At 50.0% G+C, this 22,905-nt stretch overlaps 6 protein-coding genes across 6 annotated transcripts; 4 read left to right on the top strand and 2 right to left on the bottom strand.

Annotated features, from left to right (window-relative positions):
• Window positions 1-469: 469 nt before the first annotated feature.
• Window positions 470-1,177, bottom strand: KY384_004041 (uncharacterized protein; the record flags this gene model as incomplete). Its single annotated transcript, XM_044812549.1, has 1 exon — window positions 470-1,177. One exon carries the CDS (start codon window positions 1,175-1,177, stop codon window positions 470-472), a length of 708 nt encoding a protein of 235 aa, XP_044669969.1.
• Window positions 1,178-3,938: 2,761 nt separating this feature from the next.
• KY384_004040 (uncharacterized protein) lies at window positions 3,939-7,064 on the bottom strand (the record flags this gene model as incomplete). The annotated part of the gene is made up of 1 exon (XM_044812548.1): window positions 3,939-7,064. One exon carries the CDS (start codon window positions 7,062-7,064, stop codon window positions 3,939-3,941), a length of 3,126 nt encoding a protein of 1,041 aa, XP_044669968.1.
• A 4,083-nt stretch (window positions 7,065-11,147) lies between these two features.
• Window positions 11,148-11,905, top strand: KY384_004039 (uncharacterized protein; the record flags this gene model as incomplete). The annotated part of the gene is made up of 3 exons (XM_044812547.1): window positions 11,148-11,176; window positions 11,246-11,453; window positions 11,510-11,905. The coding sequence occupies 3 exons, from the start codon at window positions 11,148-11,150 to the stop codon at window positions 11,903-11,905; spliced, it is 633 nt and encodes a 210-aa protein (XP_044669967.1).
• Window positions 11,906-13,564: 1,659 nt separating this feature from the next.
• KY384_004038 (uncharacterized protein) lies at window positions 13,565-14,434 on the top strand (the record flags this gene model as incomplete). The annotated part of the gene is made up of 1 exon (XM_044812546.1): window positions 13,565-14,434. One exon carries the CDS (start codon window positions 13,565-13,567, stop codon window positions 14,432-14,434), a length of 870 nt encoding a protein of 289 aa, XP_044669966.1.
• A 1,399-nt stretch (window positions 14,435-15,833) lies between these two features.
• Window positions 15,834-17,122, top strand: KY384_004037 (uncharacterized protein; the record flags this gene model as incomplete). Its single annotated transcript, XM_044812545.1, has 2 exons — window positions 15,834-15,974; window positions 16,574-17,122. The coding sequence occupies 2 exons, from the start codon at window positions 15,834-15,836 to the stop codon at window positions 17,120-17,122; spliced, it is 690 nt and encodes a 229-aa protein (XP_044669965.1).
• A 1,335-nt stretch (window positions 17,123-18,457) lies between these two features.
• On the top strand, window positions 18,458-19,617 carry KY384_004036 (uncharacterized protein; the record flags this gene model as incomplete). Its single annotated transcript, XM_044812544.1, has 2 exons — window positions 18,458-18,481; window positions 18,844-19,617. 2 exons carry the CDS (start codon window positions 18,458-18,460, stop codon window positions 19,615-19,617), a joined length of 798 nt encoding a protein of 265 aa, XP_044669964.1.
• Between the last annotated feature and the right edge of the window lie 3,288 nt (window positions 19,618-22,905).

The following is a 22,905-nucleotide window of genomic DNA, read 5'->3' as shown; positions in this document are numbered from 1 at the left end:
AGAGAGTCACTCCGCTGGCACACTTCCGGAGTCTCTGGCACAGGCAAGTCCTGCACACAAAAAAAACTCCATCTTGCAGCTTCAACCGAGCTTCTGGGGAGATACACGTGATGCCCTCGCGCAGAATGTTCATGTTTTTGTGCCCTACTAGTCATGAACAGTAAGCGCCGAATTAAAACTCTATTATCCTTCTCGATTTTCAATGGGTCTGCGGAAAAGATGCTTGGGGGAGAAAGAAAGTGGCAAAGCGTGCGTCATTCAATACTTATATGTGGCTTTGGGTTCGGAGACTTCTATATATAAATCTCATATACATTCCACCAACAAACGAGCGTGTCCATATGTAAACTACCTACCTATATACTCCTCAAAGGTGGGAGGATTCCAACGTGCTTCAATTTCCCAACTCAAAAAGAGAGCGTCCTAGCTGAGCAAGCACCGACGAGCCCAGAAACGAAAGCGCAGAAAATCATTTCGTCTTCAGCTCCCCGCCTTCGTCAGCATCGGCACATTCGCACGGTTTATCAAACCGCCACAACCCGCCTCCCGAACTCGCCGGTTTGAGATTCGGCCAATCCTGAGGCCCTTCCGTCCAATCAAAACTGAACTCATGTTTCCCCTTCGGGACCAAGAAAGATCCATGCGAGAACCCTTTCGCGATGCAGACATCCCCATCATTCTGACACATGTTTTCCGCATCGAACCCATTCTCGTGCGTCTCGCCCAGCACTTCGTCGTCCATCTTGACGACAAAATGCTCGCTTTGGCGGTAGTTGTCCGTGATTGTGAGGATGGTGTCGAAATCGAATTCCGAGCTGGTGTAGTAGGGTTTTGGATGGCCGGGTTTGGGATACTCGGGCGTCCAGGTTACCCGGAAGACTTTCCAGTCCTGGACTTCGTCGCCCCGGCAGGGTTTCAGGTCGGAGGAGGAGCAGGGGAATTTGGATGCTGGGACGGTGGTCATGGTGCCTTCGGGTGCAATGGTCTCAATCACGGATCCGGGTTGGGGTTGCTGTGTCACTGTTACGACTACTGGATTGGCGGAACATGTAGGAGGACATGGGTCGACGAACGTTTCGCTGATTGGAGGAATCACTATGACGGTTTCTTCGTTGGTGTCGGGCTCTTTGTATGGAGGGCACGTTATCGGCTCGGTAGGGCGCGGTACGTTAGTCATCGTTGCACTTATAGTAATGGTCGATTCATCTGATGGAGCTGGACCCTTGTCAATCGTCCATATGGTACATGGCTGACCAGTTGTTGGTGTTGGGATACTGCTATATTCGAAAGAGCCGGGCGTGAGAGTTGAATGAAAGCAGGGCTCCGAAGTAGTCTTTCTGGGTTCAATAACGTGTATAGTGGTTGTCGAGCCAGTCACCTCGTTAGGGGGTAGCGTGAGGGTTTCATTTCCATTAAAGGGGGGGATAAGTGGTAGTGATTGTGGTAACGGTGGCCTTTTCTATAGAATGGTCAAGATCTAAACAAAAGCAATTGAGGAAAGCATTTACCAAAGTCAGTACCGCAGTCGATAACAGTCTCGCACTGTTGGGGAGGAAGAATGGCTAAGGGTATTGGAGATAGAGCCCTAGCCCGAGGGGTCACTCCTAGCAAGAACAGAGCAAGATTCCACAGCATCATTGTAGGAAGATTCAGTTCAATTCAATTGGGAGTAAGTGTGGGACTATAATAGATTGCAACTGAGATGAGGAAGTATTTGTACTCATCCCTGGAAGTGATCATCTCGGTCAGACGAGACCAAGGATCTCCTAAAGACTGCAATTTGATCTCATGCTTTCCCTGAAAAGATTTTTAATGCGGGGAAAGTTCAGCTAGTTGGCTGAGAGCGATTCTGAAGATCTGATCCTTGAACATAGATCTAAGTGTGCATTTCCGAGGAGGAGATATCTTGCAGTTGACAGCCGAGCGATCTTGCAGCTCACCCGATGAGGTCGGAAAATGATATGTGATGCAAACATATATGTAGTGAAGCCGACCAACACCGAATAGAAGAGGGGTAGAATTGAGTGGATGGGGTACGAATGACATATGCACACAGTTTCAATGGGATTGAAAATCGGCGAGGGCTGATATACAAGATGAAGATTGGCGAGGGTCAACTTACAAGATGCAGAGCTTGGAAGTGCATGATCCATGCAGCTTCCACATACAGACCAGGACCCCGAAGCTTGGCTCTTCGGCCGAACTCGGTCCTATAAACTAATGTTTGCATGCACATGAAGAGACTTAAAGACCCATGACCAAAGTCTAACGTAGACAGGAACGTATTAAAAGACGAACCCCCTCCAAGAGATAGAGCTTCGGATGTGTCCAACTCATTAGCACCAAACTAAATCCTATTAACGGCAGCGAGATACTTACTTCCTAACAATGCACACCATTCATCCCAACGAACTGATACCCCGGCATTGTCCGTAAAACTGATTTCGAACGGTATCGAGTGCGGAGTGCGGGGTTGCAGGAGGTTTTCCATGTTCTCCGAGCCCCAACGAGCGCACGGTCGTGGTGAGACAAAGGATGGAGTCTTGGATCCCACGGACCGCCACCCAATTCACCAGAGTGTTTAGCGGATGCCACTCGCGAATGCAGCACTTTATCGTGCCCAACAAACCTAGCCTCAGCAAAGGGTGATCTAAACTGACGGGTACAAGCGCCTCAACAAGGAAGAACGACTGAAGAATATGGGAGAACGGGTTTTTACGCATCCCAGCTTTCTCTGAAAACAATGACGCGGATACATGCGGGAAAAAGAAAATGCTCGGCTATATGTGGGAGTGTGGGAACCCGACGGAGCAGGCTCCGTGTAGTGCTAACAAAAGTAAGGGGCGGGGGAGTAACACTGGCAAGGAAAACTGCATTTTGAAAAAACAATGACGAACCTCCGTTTTATGGATGGAAACATCACGGGCGATAATGACGCCTAGGCTCTCGGAGAAGGCTCTTTTGAAGACATTTTGGTAAAAGGAAAGGACGGATAGGGTCGCACCAGACGCACGCGGTTGTTGATATCAAGCCGGTTCAAGACCGCTGATGGCGCTGCTGAATACAACTGCCACAACTGCGTTCTCGATCGCCTTTCATAATGCTCTAGGGGAGGAGAGTGGAGGAGAGGGGAAAGGGCTTTGACGAGTCTTTCTGGTGGACGAAGGCGACAAAGGGTATTTGAAAATTCGAGCACTGACGCACGACCTGTTTTGATCAAGAGGCAGAGTGAGCCGCAGCATATTGTCTAAATTGGACGTTTTATTGAATGGACAAGAGATCGGGAGTCGATGGTGCGAAGGTGAAGTAATGCCTCTTGGAGTATAGGCGGCGGTGTGTCGAACGTCATCTTTGTTCAGCTGTATAGGGTCGTATGCGGTGGATGGTGTACACATTGCGCTAAGACTCTAGGTCACGAAATTTCATGTTACGATCATTCCGTCATCTCTAAACTGACTCACAAGGCAGTGTCTGAATTCAAGGTACCTACCAGTCTTCTCAGCACGGTGGGTTTCAATTGACCCAGGTAGGGACGGTGACACACAATGCGATGGAAATCGAATCTTGTAATCACATGGATGTCTCTTTAGCTCGGGAAATTCCAATTATCAAGATTGAGAAGTTTTGACAGGGACCGCGTAGGTGGAAATTGATGACCGTGGTACAAGGAACCAAGGTTCCTTGAAAAATTATATTGACGCTTATACATATCAAGAGAAGAGAGAAAGCGTAGCGTTTTGGCATAGATCTCATCAAAGTTCATATCGTTTCCAAACGCCTGCAATCGATCGGGAAGTTTTCAGAAAGATTATCGGATGAGATCTCATGCGTGGCAGAGCACACGACGTGGTTGTTTGTTTTGTTGTGAACCTTCGGCGCTTGTGAGCGGATATGTGTTCTCCTTAAGCCTGTTTCTTATCACACTTGCTTTCCCATATCTACAGACCGTCTAAACCCCCAAGGAGATCCAAAAATCCGGGTGCAGCGCCGAGACTGATGCCTTTGCTGAGGTTTCGTGTGGCGGCCTTTCTCCCAATCGTGGAGCGACCTGATCCGAGGAATTCTTGATACTTGTCTGTGTAATGCAAGAAGCCTTGCAGTCTGGGCTGGTATTTATATAGGCTTGCGTGATGTTGAGGTTGTGTAGATGGTGGAATTGGCTTCTTGTATGGTTTTATCTTCGTTGGTGAAGCTCGGGGCGGCTCTGATGTGGTGTTGCAGGTCCTTGATCCTGAGGGATTGCTGGCTTTGTTGCTTTGCAGCCCGTTCATATTCTCCCTTGGTTTAGGCCGCTCACTCTTCACTGGTGTTGGTGGGCTATACGGAGGCCATGTTTGTGATTTGTGGCTTACGTTGGGTCGACGATGGTCGTATTTGCAGCATGGTTCCTCCGTAATCTGTGTGACAATGTCGGACGCTGAGGGTCTTTCGCTCGGCCGAGAATGCATCATACTGTCGCAGACATCCAGTATAAGTTTGATCTTGTCTGATGCTGGCGATAGTGACACAGACCTCCGTAGGTGACTCACCCATGCCGTAGCCCAGTGTAGACTTTGAGTACTACGATTGATGTATGTATGTTGCAAGTCTCGCAGCTCCCCAAGAGAACGCTGTATCAGGACTGTTGCCACTTCTAGAAAGACACAACCTAAGGAAAAGATGTCGGATGCCCTTCCACGTTCGCCTTGCCGGACTTCGGGTGCGGCGTACAGCTCGGTAAAGTCACCTGTGTCTGCAATAGATTCGTCGTCTGCTATGGCGTTGGACGATCCGAAGTCAGCATAAAAGACCACTTTGTCCCTGACTAGGATGTTACTGGGCTTTATGTCCCGGTGGCGAATACCTATCTCCTCGTGCATGTACTGAAGACCCACAGCAAGGCAGCTGCACCATGTCCACAAGCTTGCGTCGTGTTCAGCCGATGACGTCGAAGAACATGTGTGGAGGAATTGAGAAAGGTTGTAATCGGCCACAGGCTGCATCAAAATACTCAAAGAGCTCGCGTCACTGTATGTCGTGATGACACGAACGACGTGAGGATGGCTCAGCTTGATCATGTTCGCTACCTCCCGCGAAGCCTTCTGGCATTTTGAAGAACTCATCTGTATGGTCTTTCGTGCCATTGTCCACTGATAGCCTCTTATACGGACCTCGTCGATGACGGTCATTCTACCATACCCAAGATGACCCAGCGAATCGATCTGAGGAGACCATGGTGCTAAAAGCTTCAAGAGTGCGCCGATTGACAGTGTGCAAATGCATTTCTCGACCCATTCTTCTTGGTGCTCTCGGCTCCAGGTGGCGAGATCAAACTGAGAATGAGGTGGGCTTCCAGCATAAAAGAATCCGACGCTGCTGCCATAGGTACCTCCGCCGGATGCGTCACCATAATGCGGTGGCTGGGACGACGAGTTGCCATATCCGGGATCGTAACCACCTGACTGTGGGCCATCTCTAGCGCTAGGATCTGGAGAGTCAGCTCCTCCCGTCTCAGCCGATCCGTCGTAATCACTACCACTGTCCTCATCTGAACTATCGGACGAAGAACTTCCGTCGCTCACACCTGCCGACTGCTCATCGGCATCATCCTCACTGTCGGGCTCTCGCCATTGGGACATATTCCACGGGTTTTGAAAGTGATCCGCGATGTGATTGATGCGCTCATTCCAGTCTCGAAAGGTGATTGGGCAGTTGCGAAAGATACAGGTGGGGTTGAAGTTGGACTTGATTGGGCTACTGGAGGCGGCGATCTCTTTTTCAGAAAGTTCCATATCGGCGTGCTCTTTGGAGACATGCCCTTTGAAATGATCCTTGCGGTAATAGGCACGGTTTCCCTCCATCTTGTGCTGACAGCCTTGTAACCCACAGACCCATACCTTAGCGGGCCAATTGATTTCCTCATGACGCTTCCATGCGTCCTTCTTCTTAAAAGTAGCGCCACAACGAGACGTACATGCATATGGCTTTTTTTCGTCTCGATCTAATTCGACGTTGAGCTTGCGTTTCCGAGAGCCACAAACATTACGGTTGCCCCCATATTTGGAAGAAACCTCTTCATCGGTATATGTCATACTAATGTAGCCACTATCTTCATATGCCTGGAATGTCATCTCATTGCGCGTGAACCAGTTACTCAAGACCTTCTCTGCCGTATGGAAAACTAGACTTAGAAGGCAGATTGTTTCCTTTGAAGGTCTGGCCTGTTGACGCTTAAGTCTCCAAAGGTCGCACGCAGCAGCAGTAGCATCATCGGGCGTCTCTTGTATCGAATCGCTCAGGATACGTGTCTCCTCGTGACGAAAACTATTTTGATATTGCGTGAACCATTGGCGAAGTGCAACGACTGGCTCATCGAATGCATGACTCAAGCAAGATATAGTCCCATTTGATGGTTCTGAACCAAGATTCTTCGTGATCCATATTGCGCAGGCAGCTATAGTATATGCATGAAGTTTAGGAGGCACTGCAGGAGTAGGAGAGGAGGCTGAAGAAGGGGAACTGAATTCTGGTTCCGCATCGCTTTGTCTATGCGTCCCTTTTTGCCTTCTCTTTCGTTGGGAGCGTGAATAGTCCATAGCGCTATTTGGAGACAGCGTGTTTCTGTCGGCGAGTGTGGGGATAGATGTATTCGGAGACGGTAGGGCTTGTCTCAACTTCTCACAACGCAAAGGTGGGGTCGCAGCTGCCTCCTGAATGGTAGGTACCGTCTCTTGAAAACTTCGAGGACCACCTGGCCCATATCCGAAGGTCTGTGATGGCTGCTGGTAGCTATTTGGATGTGCTGTCGCCGGCATCCCCCACCCAATCACGAATGGCCCAAGTTCATCTTGAGGATTTACCAGCGCTGAAGAAGTAGCTGGTTCTGTAGGATAATGAGGAGGTGGTGGGATCCTTGTCGTTTCCGAGCTTTCAGGTGTTGTTATATAGCCATGGGGGTGGGCAAGGCCAGTACGCCAGCCTGATTGCGTGGGGAAGGAGTGTCGAGGGATGGAAGGAGGACTGCTAGGTAGGTCGTTAGGTTCGAGGAGATTGTCTGGGACGAAGAACGCCTGTCCCTGCGACATTGCTTGAGTATTCCAAAGAAAAGTCTGAAGTTACACAGCTAGGGGGTTCTGCTTGGTCAATTGAATTGCATGCTGTAGATGTTATGCCCCTCTGTTTCCGCCTCTCTTTCTTATGGTAGCAAATTAGTGCCATTTTGTCGCCGCCGAGTCTTGAAAATCAGGCGTGTAGGCAAAGTGGCTGTGCAATCAGAAGAACTATGTCATAAGCTTGAGGAAAGGCTCTCTGATGGGTTGAAAGGCGGATCAGAGGTCGTTTGTTTATTTTGCCGCCAGCGGACAGGCCATGACTTGATTGGGCCAGGTGTGGAGGGGCATTGCGGATAGCGCCTGGCAAGGTTGACGATGGCGCGCCCAAATTGGCAGAATAATGTACTTGTGAAGCCGGAGGCTTGGAGCTGACCCATGCTAGCTTGAAAAGAAGACTAGGACTATATAATCCTTCCTCTCCGCCTCAGTGGAAGGGCCGGTGTTCTGCCCCAAAAATGGTGGGAGGTATACCCCTCCGCGTGGGAGACAGGTGGGATTTCTAGGGCAGAACGCCCACACTACTGGAACTAGTGCAATCTCGGTGAGCGTCGTAGTCGCGTAAAAGCCTCCAGCCCCCTCTGGAGGTCATAGAGTCTTGAACGATTTGTCGCCTCGGTTGTCCGTGGGCCGTATACATTGGAACGAAGATGTCTGGTGAAGCAGCAAGTGATGGGGTTTCTCCTGCGATTGTGATCCAGATTTTCAGGGGGACCCCGCTTCTCCATTATGCTCATTATCGTGGTGCAGTGATCGCTTGGCGAAACTAAATTGGCTCTCTCTCCAGCCGCTATGGTTGAGGGCATTGTTGCCTGGATCGAAGGGCGGGTTCTCGGATGGTGCTCCCTGTATCTTGGGAGCGATCCCCAAATCTTGTGGTCGGTTGCTGGAATGTTGGAGGTCGTCGCACACCTGAGATGGCCGCTTTGATTCCTCCCATCGCACGGTGGGACGTCTGTGAGGTAGATTCCTACCTCGCTGGGGGAGATCCTATCAAGCAGAAGAATGCGACCCTTGATCTCAGGTAGAGAGGGGGCTTTTTGCCATGACATTGAGACAGAATGAAGGGTATTGGCCATGCTCTATCCACTCAGACAGTATAAAATGGATTCGACGACCTGCGATTGTTCGTCTCGTACATTATTCACCAAGCCAAATTTACACGGTGCTTTCTCCTCCCTAACGTCCATCAATTTAGATCATTCAACGTCTCTCTCGCCCTTCAGGATTACTCTTGGCACGCAGAATTCGGATTAGTAAGCAGTCACATAACAAAATGGTACGAGAGCATTCCCGGGGGATCTTATGTCTTTCCTTTGCTCTGGCTAAGCATCGACCAGGATCGACGCTCATCATCCCCAAAGAAACACGCCAGCAAGCAGCAAAGGGCTGTGAAGCCGCATTCGGAATCAATGCAGCGATATCTCAAAGAAACACCGAAGGAAACGTATTTTGACGGGCTCACACGTGGGAAGATGGCAGGCGATAGGAAGGTCAAAGGACGTGATGGGAAGACTCGGCTCTGAGATTAAGTCCTTGGCTCATGTCATGTATGATATGCACTTTTTCAAATATCTGGAGCGCTGGTTATTGTATTCGGGTAGGAGGCACTCAAGAGTTTGTTCTGGTAGGTGTAAAAGGAGGTGTCAATTGTTCGAGCCATGTCGATATGAATCAATGAGGCGTTTTACGTCAAGCCCAATGTCTTCTTTATTCAGGATATGTTCACTGTTGGTCATGCGTGTATGCTCGGTGGCAGTGGCTCGAGCAACTCACGTATGGTGAGTGATGTCGTGTTACGCAGGCGCGTTGCTGTACTCTAAGGTTGACGGTGGGGATCTGGAAGGGACGACGAGATGTCGTAAGGGACCTCCGCTAAGCTTTAGGCGGGCCACCCTTAAAAGCGGCTCCCTGGATTGCGCCCGCAAACCTCCTGGTGCCTCCTCCAGGTTGTCTTCCAGCTCCTCCTCGTACATTCATTCCTTGGGCCCGGCGAATCCTAATCTCCTCGCTTGAAAGTACCAAGGCGATGCATAAGGTCCACTCAAATGACAGGCAAAAAAGTTTCGTCTTCAGTCACGGTACAGTGATAGTGGTAGTAGCAGCAACAGAGTCTACTCTATTGACGTGGTCAACCTTGGAACGGCGCGGATGTGCCCTTCCCCCAGGGAATTGCGTCATCTTCTAGGCCGTCCCGCGAACTCGACCACGTTTCCCTCTTCGGGACATCCACCCCGACATACAACATATGCACTAACCTGCACCCTGTGCACCAAGATGCAGCATGAGCTCGTTTACACGTATATCAATGGCTTGCTTACAGAGGGTTACCTAAGCCATCCACACCACCACCACCACCACCACCTCGGTGTCCAGGGTTAATACTACAATCTGCGAGATCACGACAAAACCAATAGCAAGCAAGATACAGTAGCCACGGTCTATATCGGAGGCTGGAGAACGGCAAGAGCGAGCCGTCCCCGGGGCCGCATACACCGTGAACACGCCTTCCCGTGTTCAATTTGGGGAAGTAGACGGGAGTGATCTTGAAGTTGAAACGACTGGATGTACGAGGGATGCAACACTCTCTTGCCTATTCGACCTCTACCCCTACCTGTTCTCGATGCCCGCCCACCCCTATTTTCCCAAAAAAATAGGGGTGAAAGCGGTGGACACTGAGCGGCAAGCTTGCTGACTTCAAAACTGCTTTCACTCGCAAGAGACACTTGAAGCTTCTACTTTAGCAGCTCATTTCTTGGTTGCGATCAAGACTAATTTGCGGAATATACCTGGATGAAGTAGGAATACCGAGCGGCCTCCAAGGACTGGCAAAGTGTATGTAAGTCGAGGAAGGTCGATTGGATCAGCAAAGCTCGCATTCCTCCTCTTGCGTAGGTTCGTCCCGCTACACACCGTTCTTATCGTCCCATTCCGCATGCGCCAGGATAATGGCGCAATCATCTTGATCGTTTAGTAAAGATTGGTGCCTTATTATCCGTCTTTGTGGAGTGGTTGGACGCAGCGAAAGTCTGGCTTGTCGACCGTGCTGCAACTTCCCGATGAAATCCATTGCGAGTGGTTATCGCAACCCCTTCAGATTGAGATCGTCTCTCGAAACTTCACTAGAGCTTGCTTAGCTAGGCTTAGCCGTCGCTTGTGCGAGCTTTTCCTGCGCTTCATATGTAGGTACAGCATGTGGGGTGCTGATCGTGTGGCTGTTGCCGCTCGTCATTGGAACGCATCTATCGATATACCTCAACACTACGAATTTCCTGCAAGAATGAGTGATCAAAATTTCCCGCACTCGCATACCAAGTGGTCCAAGCTTTATGATGAAATAATTGTCCGCACTCAATAATGGATATATGGTCTCTAAGGGACTGTCCGACATGGTGCTCCAGCTTTCTTTCTTTGTTGATCGGTCTCACGTTACTACTTCGCAAATCCGGAAACCGCAGCTAAATGATGGCTTCATTTTAAGCTTGCTCCAATCCTTAGCAATTAAAGTAATATTAGCCACGTGAAGAAGAGCATGTCTCCAATACCAGGACCTAACGGGCACGATTGGGATGGCTCTTGGAAATATAATCTACCCATCGAGGGATTCATTTTGGAATCATGGAGCCAAGGTTTCATGCTGGGTGCGCTATTGGTGATGGCTGGCATCGTTGTAGCGAACATGACCTCATTACTACTGCACCGACTGATTTTGATTGAGGTTCGCCGCCAAATGCCAGCATCGCAAATTGAGACTGGGCTGATTATGATAGCTAATATTGGCCATGGCCCATGGAACATTCTGCTTCATGAGCTTTGACGGATATGGCTTCTACGTCTCATCGACTGCGATAGCGCTGTATTCGTCGTGGTATCTGCACAACATCATTGCGTGGATGAAGACAAAGCCTTTTCTGTCGCGTCGATCCAGCTATATTTACATTGGCTCGTTCTTGCTCACCACGCCTTATTGGGTGCTGGAAACCTACGGCAATTTCGCTTTCAACAATAACATCAGCAGGCTCTTTCTTCGAACACGGCCTTTCGAATTTCTTTGCCGGTATGTTCAATCCTCACCAAGATACATCATCGTTTGTTCTGGACGAGCTCCCATAGTTTGCAAACATGATTGAATGGAGCTAATACTACTCTCTCTTCAGGGATCCCTGGTGGATTTTCACGGCGCTTTGCCTCTTGTACAATATCAAGAAGCGATATAACTTCGGCTATATCAAATTGGTCCGCACGAGCCCACGATTTGGATTGATGCTAGTGTCTATGCTCATCTCCATTGTCTTTGCGATTGTGGATGTACTTTCAGCGACCGTCAAATTCGGCGGAATTGTAGGAATAAACCCTTATTGGAAGGTTAGCAAACGTTTAGGTCACTACGAACAGTATCATCTGACTGACACGTTGCTTAGCTCTCTCTTGTCTTCAAATGCTTCTGCGACACCATCATTCTGGACGATTTTCAATCTGCCCTGGAAAAGATTCGCAGGACGTTCTTTGGTGACATCAAGAGAGATAATGGCAGTGTCGCCTTACACGATCAAGGAAACTCCGGGCGCTTCAGGAACAAGAAGTCACTCACTTCAAACTCCTTCGGCAATACAGTCAACATCAACACTGTCCCCAAATCATATGAAAAGCACAACACTGGAATACGAGATATGTTAGGGCATTCGAGACTGGCTTCTGAGGATGATGATAAGATTTATGTAAGTACGGATATCAGGACGAGTACCGATAGGGACGAACAGGACGACGACCTGAGTGGGAATTCTGTGTCAACGCCTCGAGAACAACGCTACTTTTGATGCTGCTATGACAGGGCCTTCCCTTGAGAACGAATATCCAAGCTGAATGACACAATGCGCTCTTCTTCAGCTTATCTGCTTCTGTAGTAATACTCTGTCCGTCTGACACGCACTTACAGCCCCTGTGTACTGATGGCAATCATCGTCAGGCTAGAAGGGTCATCATATGAATGAGTTCAACTGCACCATGGCACGACGCAATCCAGACTCATTGGCAGCTCTTACAATCAATTATCGCGGTATCCTGGACTGCGAATGGACTACCGAATTGAGCTCTCTCCCCAAGATTTTTGGGCCGCGGTGCCAGTACGGCTGTCAAAATATTGGTCATGTCAAAAGTTTAAACCCTATTGAAGGAAGGCTTATTCATGATCACGACGAAGAAGGGCTGTCTGATGAATCTTCTAAGGTCGAACCGCCTGGCGGAGCTGTGTTGTTTAGCGCGAGGCCATTCTCAGGGGCCACGATCATGGCTCCGGGGGAGCTCATGTAAGAATTGGCTACATCTTGAAACGGTGACCCTGTTTTCCATACAAAAAGACTCAACACAGATGCTTGGCCATCTAGAGAGGGCACAAGTCAATTGACGACACCTTCAATGAGGAGCCATGCTTAACAATTGACCATTACTCACCTCCCTTGACCGTTACCACGCCACCTCCGGTGCTTCTTCTGGTGCTCCAACATTGTGAAAACAGTGTTCGTCCTCTCTGGTTGATGTATGCCCAAGTCGAATTTCCACCCGGCACAGTCTCTCCTGGCGCATTAGAAAAACTTGTCAAAAGAAAATTGCATGAGCCTAAAGAACACGTGAGTAGAGCCAGTGAGGCCTGTGTGAGGACGTACGGACCACGAGAGAACAGTCTAGGAAGCTGCACAGCGTATGGAAGCCGCTCTGGTTGGAGATAAAAGCCCGGCCATGACCCGTCACGAGTCCGCATTTGCTCTTCATCAAACAGCCTACGCGCGCTATCTTGTGGTTTTGCAACATCGTTGAGAAGGCTGCTGCAGTCCCCTAACTCAGGAGACCCATACATACCACCTCTCGACCCACAGTAAATGAACTCATCAGCACATGAGACTGAAAATAAAATCGATATGACGAGAATCCTCATGGTGACCAAGGCAATCATGACAAAAATTGGTCAAGCACTACATAGAGAATCCAGGTGCCTCGAGTCTAGGCCTACGAAGTCCATATATCCCATAGCTGACCGCCTCCCCGCAGAAACATTCGTGATATTCTCCGGTTGGAACTGCTTGTGGCGCGAAACATGCTGTCAGAGTCGCGCAAACCACTCGATTGCCCACGCGATATGCGCTGCAAGATCAAGACAGCGGGGGCTCCAGGTAACACCTCGCTGGGTTCTGAATATGCCCAATGGGAAGCGCACTACTCACAAATGCACTCCCACGCCAATGATTACACGCAGTGCCACGCGGTGGAGGTTTCAGGATCAGGATCATCAGAAACAGGCACCAAAACAGAAGAAGCAACGTGACATTGAAAAATTGCCTCCACGCTAAAACATCAAACATCCGCGGAGCACTGGTCAGATATTGACCAGGCGTGGCTGTCAATAGCTCCCAATATGTCAATTCTCTCACAGCCGGCTTCTCATCAACACGCGAATCTATCACCTCTGCAAGACCACCACCATGAAATTGCATTCCCCAGACGCATATTACATCCCCCTACTCGTCCTCCTCTTCGCCCTTCTCCCTCTCGCGACCACCGCCCCCACCTCCTCCTCCCCTAACACCGCCCAAATCTATTGCGACATCCCAACCTTCGGCCAGCCGGACGTCGGCACCGCCAACACCCTCCTTTTCCGCCTCCCCTTCTACCCCAACCCCTCTTTACCACCCGACGAGCAGGCCCAAAGAGCGCGCGAATTCACAGCAGAGCGTACCTTCTCCGAACCAGCCTTCCTCTTCCCGCGATTTCGGTACCTCCAAAACATCCATGCGGGGGTGCAAATGGTGCAGCTTCCCAAGATCTGGAAACTGCGGAATATGAGATTGGCGGTGCTGAGTTTCGCGGACAGCTACGGCGCGGTGCGGAACGCGGAGTTCGCTGCTACATGGGCGGCTGTGGCGCAGGCGGTCAATGCCTTGTTGGGGACGTGTGTTAATGATCGGAGGACTATGGCCAGGGTGCAGGGAGGTGCGTGGGTTAGTGATGTTGCGGTCATTTATTTGTATGTGGCTGGCAGTCGGTTTGAGGAGAGTGTGAATTGGTATATGTGTAATGGGCATGGGATTGACCCGTGGCATCCGTTAAGCGGGCTAGTGGGAGTGGAGTGGGGTGGTGATATGAATGGGACTGGTCTCGAAGGGGGTTTGGGGTTGGACGGGGTCAATGTGACGACTGTGGACTTGGGAAATTTTGCTGCGCTGAATGGGACGGGCGGGGATGAAAGTGGAGGGAAGACGAATGGGACGGTGGAAGGCACATCGCAGGAGTCGGTGGTGCCCGCTACTGTGCCTTTTGGAGCGGCGGGCATGCCGGCGGGAGGTCCTTCTTGATTGATATCGGTACTCATAAGAAGCACAAATGAATTAGCGTCACCAACAGCAAAGAATACAAACTGTCAGCCAGCAAATATACACCGTGTCTTCCTCAGGTACAACGTAGCTTCCTAGCCCCATTCCCCATCCAACATGCCCACCTCTCCTTTCTCCCCTCTCACCCAACCCCAACCCCAGAAAACCAACGCCCAGATCACCGCATACTCCTCAAAAAATTCGCCTCCCTAATCCCCGTCCGTCTCTTCCTCCTCAACGCAACTTTCAACTCCTCCCTCTGCCTCGCCGCCTCATCCCCCTCCGTCGTCCCCACCTCTCCATAAGCTAAATCCACGCTTTGCTCTTCTATCCCCACCCTTCCCCCTGCCCCTCCCCCTCCCCCTGCCCCTTCCCCTTCACCTGCCCCATCCTCCCCCTTGCCCAATTTCCCCGCATTCATCTTCCTCGCCAAGCGTCTCTGTTTCTTACTCCCGAATGGATCCCCCATTCCAGCTTCAGCGCTTCCATCAGCGGTACTGGAGGTGGAGGTGGCGGAAGAGGTGGAGGAAGTCTTCGGCGTGAGGCATGTCCATAGCCAGTCAGGGTATTCGTCGTCTTCGAGCGCGATGAGGGGGGGCGCGTTTTTTATGTAGGAGAGGCCTCTTAGGGGCGTTCCCGCTGGTGTGGAGGATTTCGGTTTTGGGGGGGCTTTGGTGGTGGAGGTCTTGTTGGTAGGGGAGGCTGTGGAGGGGGACGGTGTGAAAGGCGTGCTGAAGGGTTGCGCGGCAGATGTTGAGGTCGCTACTGGGGGGTTTTGGGGGGAGGGGGCTGGGGCGGATGTGGTGATGAAGCGAGTGGAAGGGCGGGGTAGGGCTTTTGGGAGTGAGGGGAGGAGAAACGGGCAGCGTCGAGTGATCATTTTGAAGTTGTGGACGCGCTGATGGTTGGATAGTGTATACACTGCGATTGTTCGAGAGCTTGGAGCGAAGATTTTTTCACATTGGGTGACCGGCGGTCTTGGCATGCCTACTGATCATGCCAAGCCTTTCTTCCTCTCTGGGCGACGACGACCTTTTACATCCAGCCCACGCCGTTACTATCGTCCTGTAGATTGATTGCTCATATGTTGAGCTAATCGCTACTGAGTGTCGAGGGACCAGCTTTGTACTGACTGCCTACCTCCAGCATAGGGGACAGTGACCAATAGTAATGGCGCCCCCAATCTCGACCCCCTGCTAGAGGCACCAGGAGGAGCGAAGGATTCGTTTCACATTCGCGTTAGTACGCTCAGCCACATGGAGAATCTCGTGAAATATATGGACGGCGAATCTCCTTGAATCGACGAGAAATCACTACAATCCAAACAGGCTTCGCTTGTTGACTTCCTAGATGTAGCGCTTGTCCGACTTTCCTAGCAATCATGTCTCGTGGACCTGCGATTCAAGGCAGTACGTCTGCGACTTGGGCCATAGCTGTCATTTGTGTTGCATTGCGATTCATTGCACGTCGAGCTTCGAAAGCTGGTGTTTGGTATGATGATTGGATGGTCATCCCTGGTCTGGTGCGATCGACGCTATGCTTCAGGCTCATTCAGTTGCTGATCAACTCTTTAGTTATGCTCCTTTGGTCTATGGTATGATTCAGCAATATGGGGTAAGAGTTTCCGATGAACATGGTGCAGACCAATTGACTTGGGTAGTGGTGGATCACGGCCTCAGCGATGCCGTCCGGTACGTGACTGCGTCGACGATAAACGACTTTGTTCTAGGACTTTACGTATCAACCATTCTTTGGACCGTGTCATTGATATTTATCAAAATCTCCATATTAGTTTTCTATCTTCGGCTTTTCAGGCAGCATCGTAGGTCTAGATGGTCTATCTTCAGCTTGATAGGGTTGGTTCTGATCTGGGGAATTTGTTTCGTAAGTATACGTCTGTAGCGCACTCCTCAACAGATGGCTGATCACTAACTCAAGCTTTTTCTGTCAATTTTCCAATGCAACCCTATCGCGAAATATTGGACAGGAGTTGCAGGAACATGCCTTGCTTCTAGCCCTCAGCTGTCCACCGCAAGTGCCATCCCTCATATCATCATTGATGTACTAGTACTGGCTGTACCAATTCCCATTTTGTGGAAGCTACAAATGAGATTATCTCAGAAGATCGTGCTTGGATGCATTTTCGGTCTCGGTAGCTTGGTGATAATGGTCTCCGGCGTTCGCCTACACCACCTAATCTTGTATGCTGATGCAAAAGATGGGAGCATCACGAAGAATCTCACTACCGTTGTAATCCTGACGAGCGTGGAAGTCAACACCTCGATCATCTGTGCATGTCTACCTTGCCTCAGACCTATAGGATCCTTCGTGCTGGATAAGATTGATGCTTTTCGCAAGCGGACTAGATTGGCGAGACAAGGCAACGAGCTACTCAATGATATGCTACCGCGGCGGAAGCAAAACAAAGAGCAGTCGTCCACTTCACATACTGACGCTCATCCTGATGGGCTCGCTGAAATGAACGGAAGCGCCCAAGATCTCACATTGCAGGAAGCTGAGGCAACAGGGCGTGCCATGCCGGAAATGGCTGGTGTTGGCATCGGCCCATTAGAGATGGGAACGGCTGATGTTGCAGCGTCAGAACTTCGAGGTCATAAGGATAGGCGTTCGCCTGCGGAGCTTGAGGCGGCTGAGCCAGGAAGACGGTGAAAGTCCTCGGACAGAAGCGACCAGACCAGAATGTCGCAAAAGGGCGCTTGGTCTTTCCACCAAGTCTTTAGCGTACGCCTTCTTGTCACAAAGATCATGTCTACGTGCGGACTACGTCTACTCTAGCTGGAAGAGAAACAACAGACCTAAATAAAATCAGAATATCTCGTTCCTTTCGACCCACAGTCTATTACGAAATGCAAGAATTTTGAATACCGGCGCCATCCATCTCATTTGGGTAGCTGAGAAAATAGGACAGCATTGCGACACATCGTGGTCAAGACCGCAAGCTAGAAAAGAACGTGCATCTTTAGCTTCTGCACGTGGACGTACCAATGCATTCAACGAGCTGTCCCAAAACAGTGAACTCCACGACAGTCATGAGTAGCTAGACATACAACCTGCACCATTTCTCTCGATCAATCTTATCAATCAAATACGAAGCACTCTTCTCAACGCGAACGATCGCGCCGATTCAAGGCAGCCAAGGAACCCCCTCCGTTCTACCCCATCAAGGTGGCACAACGATGGGGACAAGGAGCGCCCACTGAGCTCCCCGCCCTCCCGAAGGATATCGCATCTTTAACGTGGGTTTCTGTCTGTCTTAGTCGATTCTTTTTCTTTCATAGCCTCTGGCTCAAGGTCCGTTCTTTCTTTCATAGCCTCTGGCTCATTCTTTCTCGAGCTCGTCAGCTCGCTTCCAATGAAGGCTTTGCAGCCTCCATCGGGCAATCAGGGCTCCAGTGAGGTTCTCGGGCCCCCTTCCAGCAGAGTTCTCAGGCTCCGCCAGGCAATCTGTGGAATCCAATGAGGTTCTCGGGCCCCCTTCCAGTGGAGTTCTCGGGCTCCACCGGGCAATCTGTGGAATTCAGTGAGGTTCTCGGGCCCCCTTCCGACGAGTTCTCGGGCTCTGTCGGGCAATCGAATGGACTTCCCATATTTCATTCCCCCGTACCTGCAGCAGTATCCTAGTCAGTTGGCATTTCTCATTCAACATGGGGGTGCGATGGGCTTTCGTACTTTGCGTCCCTTCCTCCACTTGTCGACACTCTAGGCGATGACTGCACACTTGTTCTGGAAGTAGAGGTTGTTAGGAACAGTGTTGATGCGCTGTGTTATGTATGTCTTCGGTCAAGAAAAAGCAACTTGGGTTGTTGAGTCAATGATAGTAAACAAGATTTGGAGTTTGTGATGAAGATGAAAAGAAGAGGAAGGAAGAAAGGCGAGATGGCCCAGAAATGTTCATTGCCAGCCATGACGCTAGGTCAATCCTGGAGGTGAACACCCACCTCTGCTGGCCCCAGGTCATCAGGTGTCTGACAATTCCTGTTTACCATGTCTCAGTCACGAGACGCCATTGTCAGGTGCTAGCCATGAAAAGCGGCTACAGAAGTCTATTCACCGGCTTCATTGCGTCATTGTCATTGGCATTGCCCTTATCAAGGCTTTTGCCGGCTATCGGCGAGTATGTAATTGCCACCAATCTCTTGCCTATGTCGGGTCAGGCTTGGCCCTTCCTAAAGCAGCTGTAACACGCTGATAGTGAATCGCTTCAGCGAATTCTGGTGACCTTCACCCGTAAGATTAGCCGAATCAGCCGTGGCATTACGCCACAAGAGTGTTAGAGGACTGTATCTACAGGCATTCCAGCTTTTGACTTCCTTTTCCTCAGAGGTACTTCGATTTTCTGGTCATTTACTCCCTCTGCGTACGCTTTGTAGCCCTCAGTCACGGCGATGAAACGCTTTTCAAACTCCAGCGTGGATCCGCTACACAGACTAGACTTCAAGTACAGTCGTCTCGAATCGCCTCGCGAGCAAGTGGAGGAAGAAGTATCACAAATGTCATGGGAGGATCAAGTGTCCCTGTATCATGCTGTCAAGGAACCACGTACGAAACATATGGCTTCCAACTGTAACGAGGGTATACTGACGACTCCAGTCACTGGGGAAGAGGCTATTTCTCTCAAGTGCGAAGCATACCTTCGCCAAATGGAGCGGCTCAATGATCAAGGCTTCGATATCCGGGGCGCTGAAGATCTCGCCAAATTCTATAATCAGGGTTTATCCAATGGTCATCTGGGAGATATCTTCGTACTCGTGGCTGATACTAGGCGGGCCCACTTCAAGATAGTCCGTTTAGTACTTCAAAAGGTTCAGGAAAAAAGAGCCGCATTTAAACGAGAGACCGCTCTTGATGCCCCGTTTTACGCCTGGTGCATCGCCAATGACGAACTACGGGCAGAAAAAGCGAAGACTGCTAAACTCATGCAGAGGATTCACGAACTGGACAACCAATACGTACCACAACATAGAGTAGTTGCCGATGCTAACTCCTTGAAAGCCCGAATCAGGGAGCAGGAAAACCAGCACGAGATCAACCTGAGGACTTTGCGGGCTGCTACACAGCAACTGGCCGCCATGAATGCCAAGCATGAGCAGTCGAACGGTCATCTTAATGAGATCTCTGGGATCGTTGCCGGCGGAGGACTCTAAACATGCCTCGATTCACTTTCGTCGTCCACACATGGAGAACTTGGTGAGTGGAACCGGTGCAATAGGAGGCTCAGGTACCTGCACCAGGCATATTGAAGGCAGAAGCAGATCTGTAGAAGATCTTGCGGATGGACTTCGAGGAATTAGCGTGCTTGCATCGATGTCATTCATTCATTCATAACACGACTTTCCTCAAGCATCCTGAAGGGGCGAGACACGAAACGCAGTGCGAAACAGATCATAATAGCACGAGATCTTCAGATGTGATACATAGCCTCCAATAATAGCTTTATCATCCTTCACACTCAGCTGGTCCAAGTCATGCAGAAAAATTGTGTCTTATACTACTACCTTGGCTTGTTTCCTCTCACATTCGTCAGTCCTCGAGTCTTCATTGCATCTGACGACACCTTCAGGTCACTGATCTCAGACATTTCCGCATGTATTTGCACAATATGTGTCTAAAGTCCTGGCGTGTGGGTGGCCCTGTCATCAGGTGTTGGTTACATTTTCACATCCATATAAGACACATGTCCAAGACATCTCGTGCTTCCAACTGTGTCATCAAGTGTGTGAACTACGTGCTTACAGTGTGTAATGGGACCCTCATCTATAAAACCCCCCTCCTTCCCTCCTCTCTTCTTTTCTCTTCAGCAACCTGATATAATTGTTTCCTGCCTTCCTCTGGAACAACTATCTATCAACATCAGGGCTCACTTATATATATATATACTCGAAGCTGTTTCACTTGTACGATCAAGGGATCTAAAGACATATCGGGAACAGAGGCCATATTATCTGGCCTTGTTGACCCGGTGGTCTTCTGTCTTTTTGAGCTCCTGCTCAGTCTCGCTCGACTCGTTCTTTACAATCCTCAGCTCGATACATCGTTGGACCCTCGGCACTCCATGCGACAAAGGTTGGGGCTAGGTAGCTACGAGTCAGCGGACGCCAAATGCGGCGTGCGCGGTCAACGAGCCAGGTATGGAAGAATATACTTTCCTCTCACACTCGAATCAAGACGGATACCCATGTGTACCTCGCCTTTTGGCAGTGCGCGCGCCAAAAAGATGCTGGTGTCGGGCGATTCTGTGAGCCGGAGATTACGCCTCACCACGCCAACATCGAGAGCAAATCTATCCTCAGACTGCTCTAGTCTCGAAGCAGGGTGGAACCGAGATAATGTGCCAAAACGGGTGACAGTAGATGAAGTGACTCGACGAGCGCAGTCTCACGATCATGACGTACGAAGAACTGTACAAATTCTATGACAACGGCAGCTCAAGCCGAGCCATGAGGGTTGCAAAAACTCTCTCCAAAGAGGCCCAGAGAAACAACGAAGAACTGGTCGCCAGAGATTGCGAAGGGATCCGAAACAATGTGAGAGTCTATGAGAGGGAGACTGAGCACGACAGAGCCTTCGGTGCAAGGAATGCAAAAAGAGATAAATTACACGCTGTTGCAGATATTTCTTTGTTCTTCGTGCCTTAGCCTATGTCTAGGACGCCCACAAACCCTCGACAGCCGCTTGGGACGTCAAGTGGACCAAGGGACCCTTGAGAATTGATACACCAAACGAAGCCTGATGAGGTACTGGTTCTGGCACAGCAAGAAAGTCAGCCGATTTGGCCCAATTTCGAACAACATCCAGGATCAATGCTTTCAAGAAATTAGGAGATCATCGACGATAACGTGCAAGCCATCATAAGCAGGCTTGAGGGCCGGCTGAAAGCTGAAGAACGGCACACTTGCCGGTGTTCGACGCTGTGCACGGTCAGACAGATATTTGGACATTCTGTCAACGTGAACCATCGTCCTTCTCTGATCAAAAAATTGTGTAATCAGCCTCTAGAGACAACGGTCCAATTATCGATCTACACGGAATGACAACAAGGACAAGTCTGCGAGCTCAGAGATCATGTGTCAAGAATCACTTATAAATATATATCAGGACCTAAAAACCACACTTCTACTTGGTGGGCATATCGATCCCGTACTATGCAGGACTTCGGAAACGTGATTACAACGCCCGAGTGAAGAGAGTTCGATCAAAAATGCGCTGTCATAAAGTCAAACAGTCAGATATAGAATGAACGAACACGTCATGCTATGACCATAGGGGATTATCGTCATCTTTTGTGCCCAGCAAAACAGCCGAACCAACTCGGGAGAACTCCAAGAACGTCTCGATCAAGCTTCAGCCGAAGCTGCAAAAGAGCAGCTTATCAACGTTCTTCCCCCACAATTTGGTGTGCCGTGGGACCAAAACATTCCATTCATCAATGGCGCTGCGTTGGCCCGAATTTCAAGAAAAATTCAGCCACTATGACCCGGTCATTCAAGCAGCTCTCTCGGATAGCTGGCCTACTCAATCGCATGGATCGAGGGAATATTAGGCACGACTACTGGAACCTTCATACTTTCCATTACGTGGCAATCCATACAAGTTGTTGTTTGCCCAGTGCCTAGGCTACTGTCGCTCGCTATTTTGATCTTTATGACGGCCGTACCAGGTAAATTATCGTCGTTTCAATCATAGAGGTTTGCAAATAGGTCTCGCTACTTCAAAGGTGTAGAAGGGGAACTGGCCACCAACGACGCTGCAGTAGCCAGCCCTTCTTCTGAATTCTCCGAAGTCAAGCTACGAGCCAAGCTGCGAGCCAAGATATTCAAAGGTCAAGTTCCAGAACACTGGAGGACATGAACCTGGAAGAAAATTTTCAAAACGACTGGCTCAAAGTGCAGCGCTACGTTGGACGATACCATATCAGCAGTACGCATAGGCTACCCAATAGCTGGATTGATCGCACCTCAAGCAATGCCGTCTCGTACAATTCATCGAGGCCGCTCATCTACGCTCCATCGTACATGGTGGGCAAAATCGTATCAACTAACGTCGCGTTGTATGATCAGTTGGAGTTGCTGATCATAGATTCATCACATACCATGGATTGTCCTAGAGGAGGAAACTCCTCAAATACGGAGCATTACGCGTCCGACTTCCGCAGGCATCCAAAGCAGTTCAACCTGACCACGGTGGTCAGGTGAATATATATATATATTCAGAGTTGGGGCAATTGTCTTGTCTCCTGCAGCGTGCTGGACTGGCTCAAAGTATCGGCGCCGGTAATCAATAGAAAGCCAACGCAGAGGCGGGAGACTAAAAAGGGTTTGCAAGAACAATGGCCCATGTTCATGCTACAGGCTGGGACCATCAACAACCTTAACACCCAGGGGTGAGAGGTCGAGTGTGATCAAGCTCGGTGTATCGTGTGCGAACACAAGCCA

The sequence above is a fragment of the Bacidia gigantensis genome (assembly GCF_019456465.1).
Source record: "Bacidia gigantensis strain McMullin 20006 chromosome Unknown contig_231, whole genome shotgun sequence".
In the NCBI taxonomy this organism is placed as follows: domain Eukaryota; kingdom Fungi; phylum Ascomycota; class Lecanoromycetes; order Lecanorales; family Ramalinaceae; genus Bacidia; species Bacidia gigantensis.
Note: the sequence above shows the minus strand (reverse complement) of the source record. Positions and strands in the feature narration are given on the sequence as shown.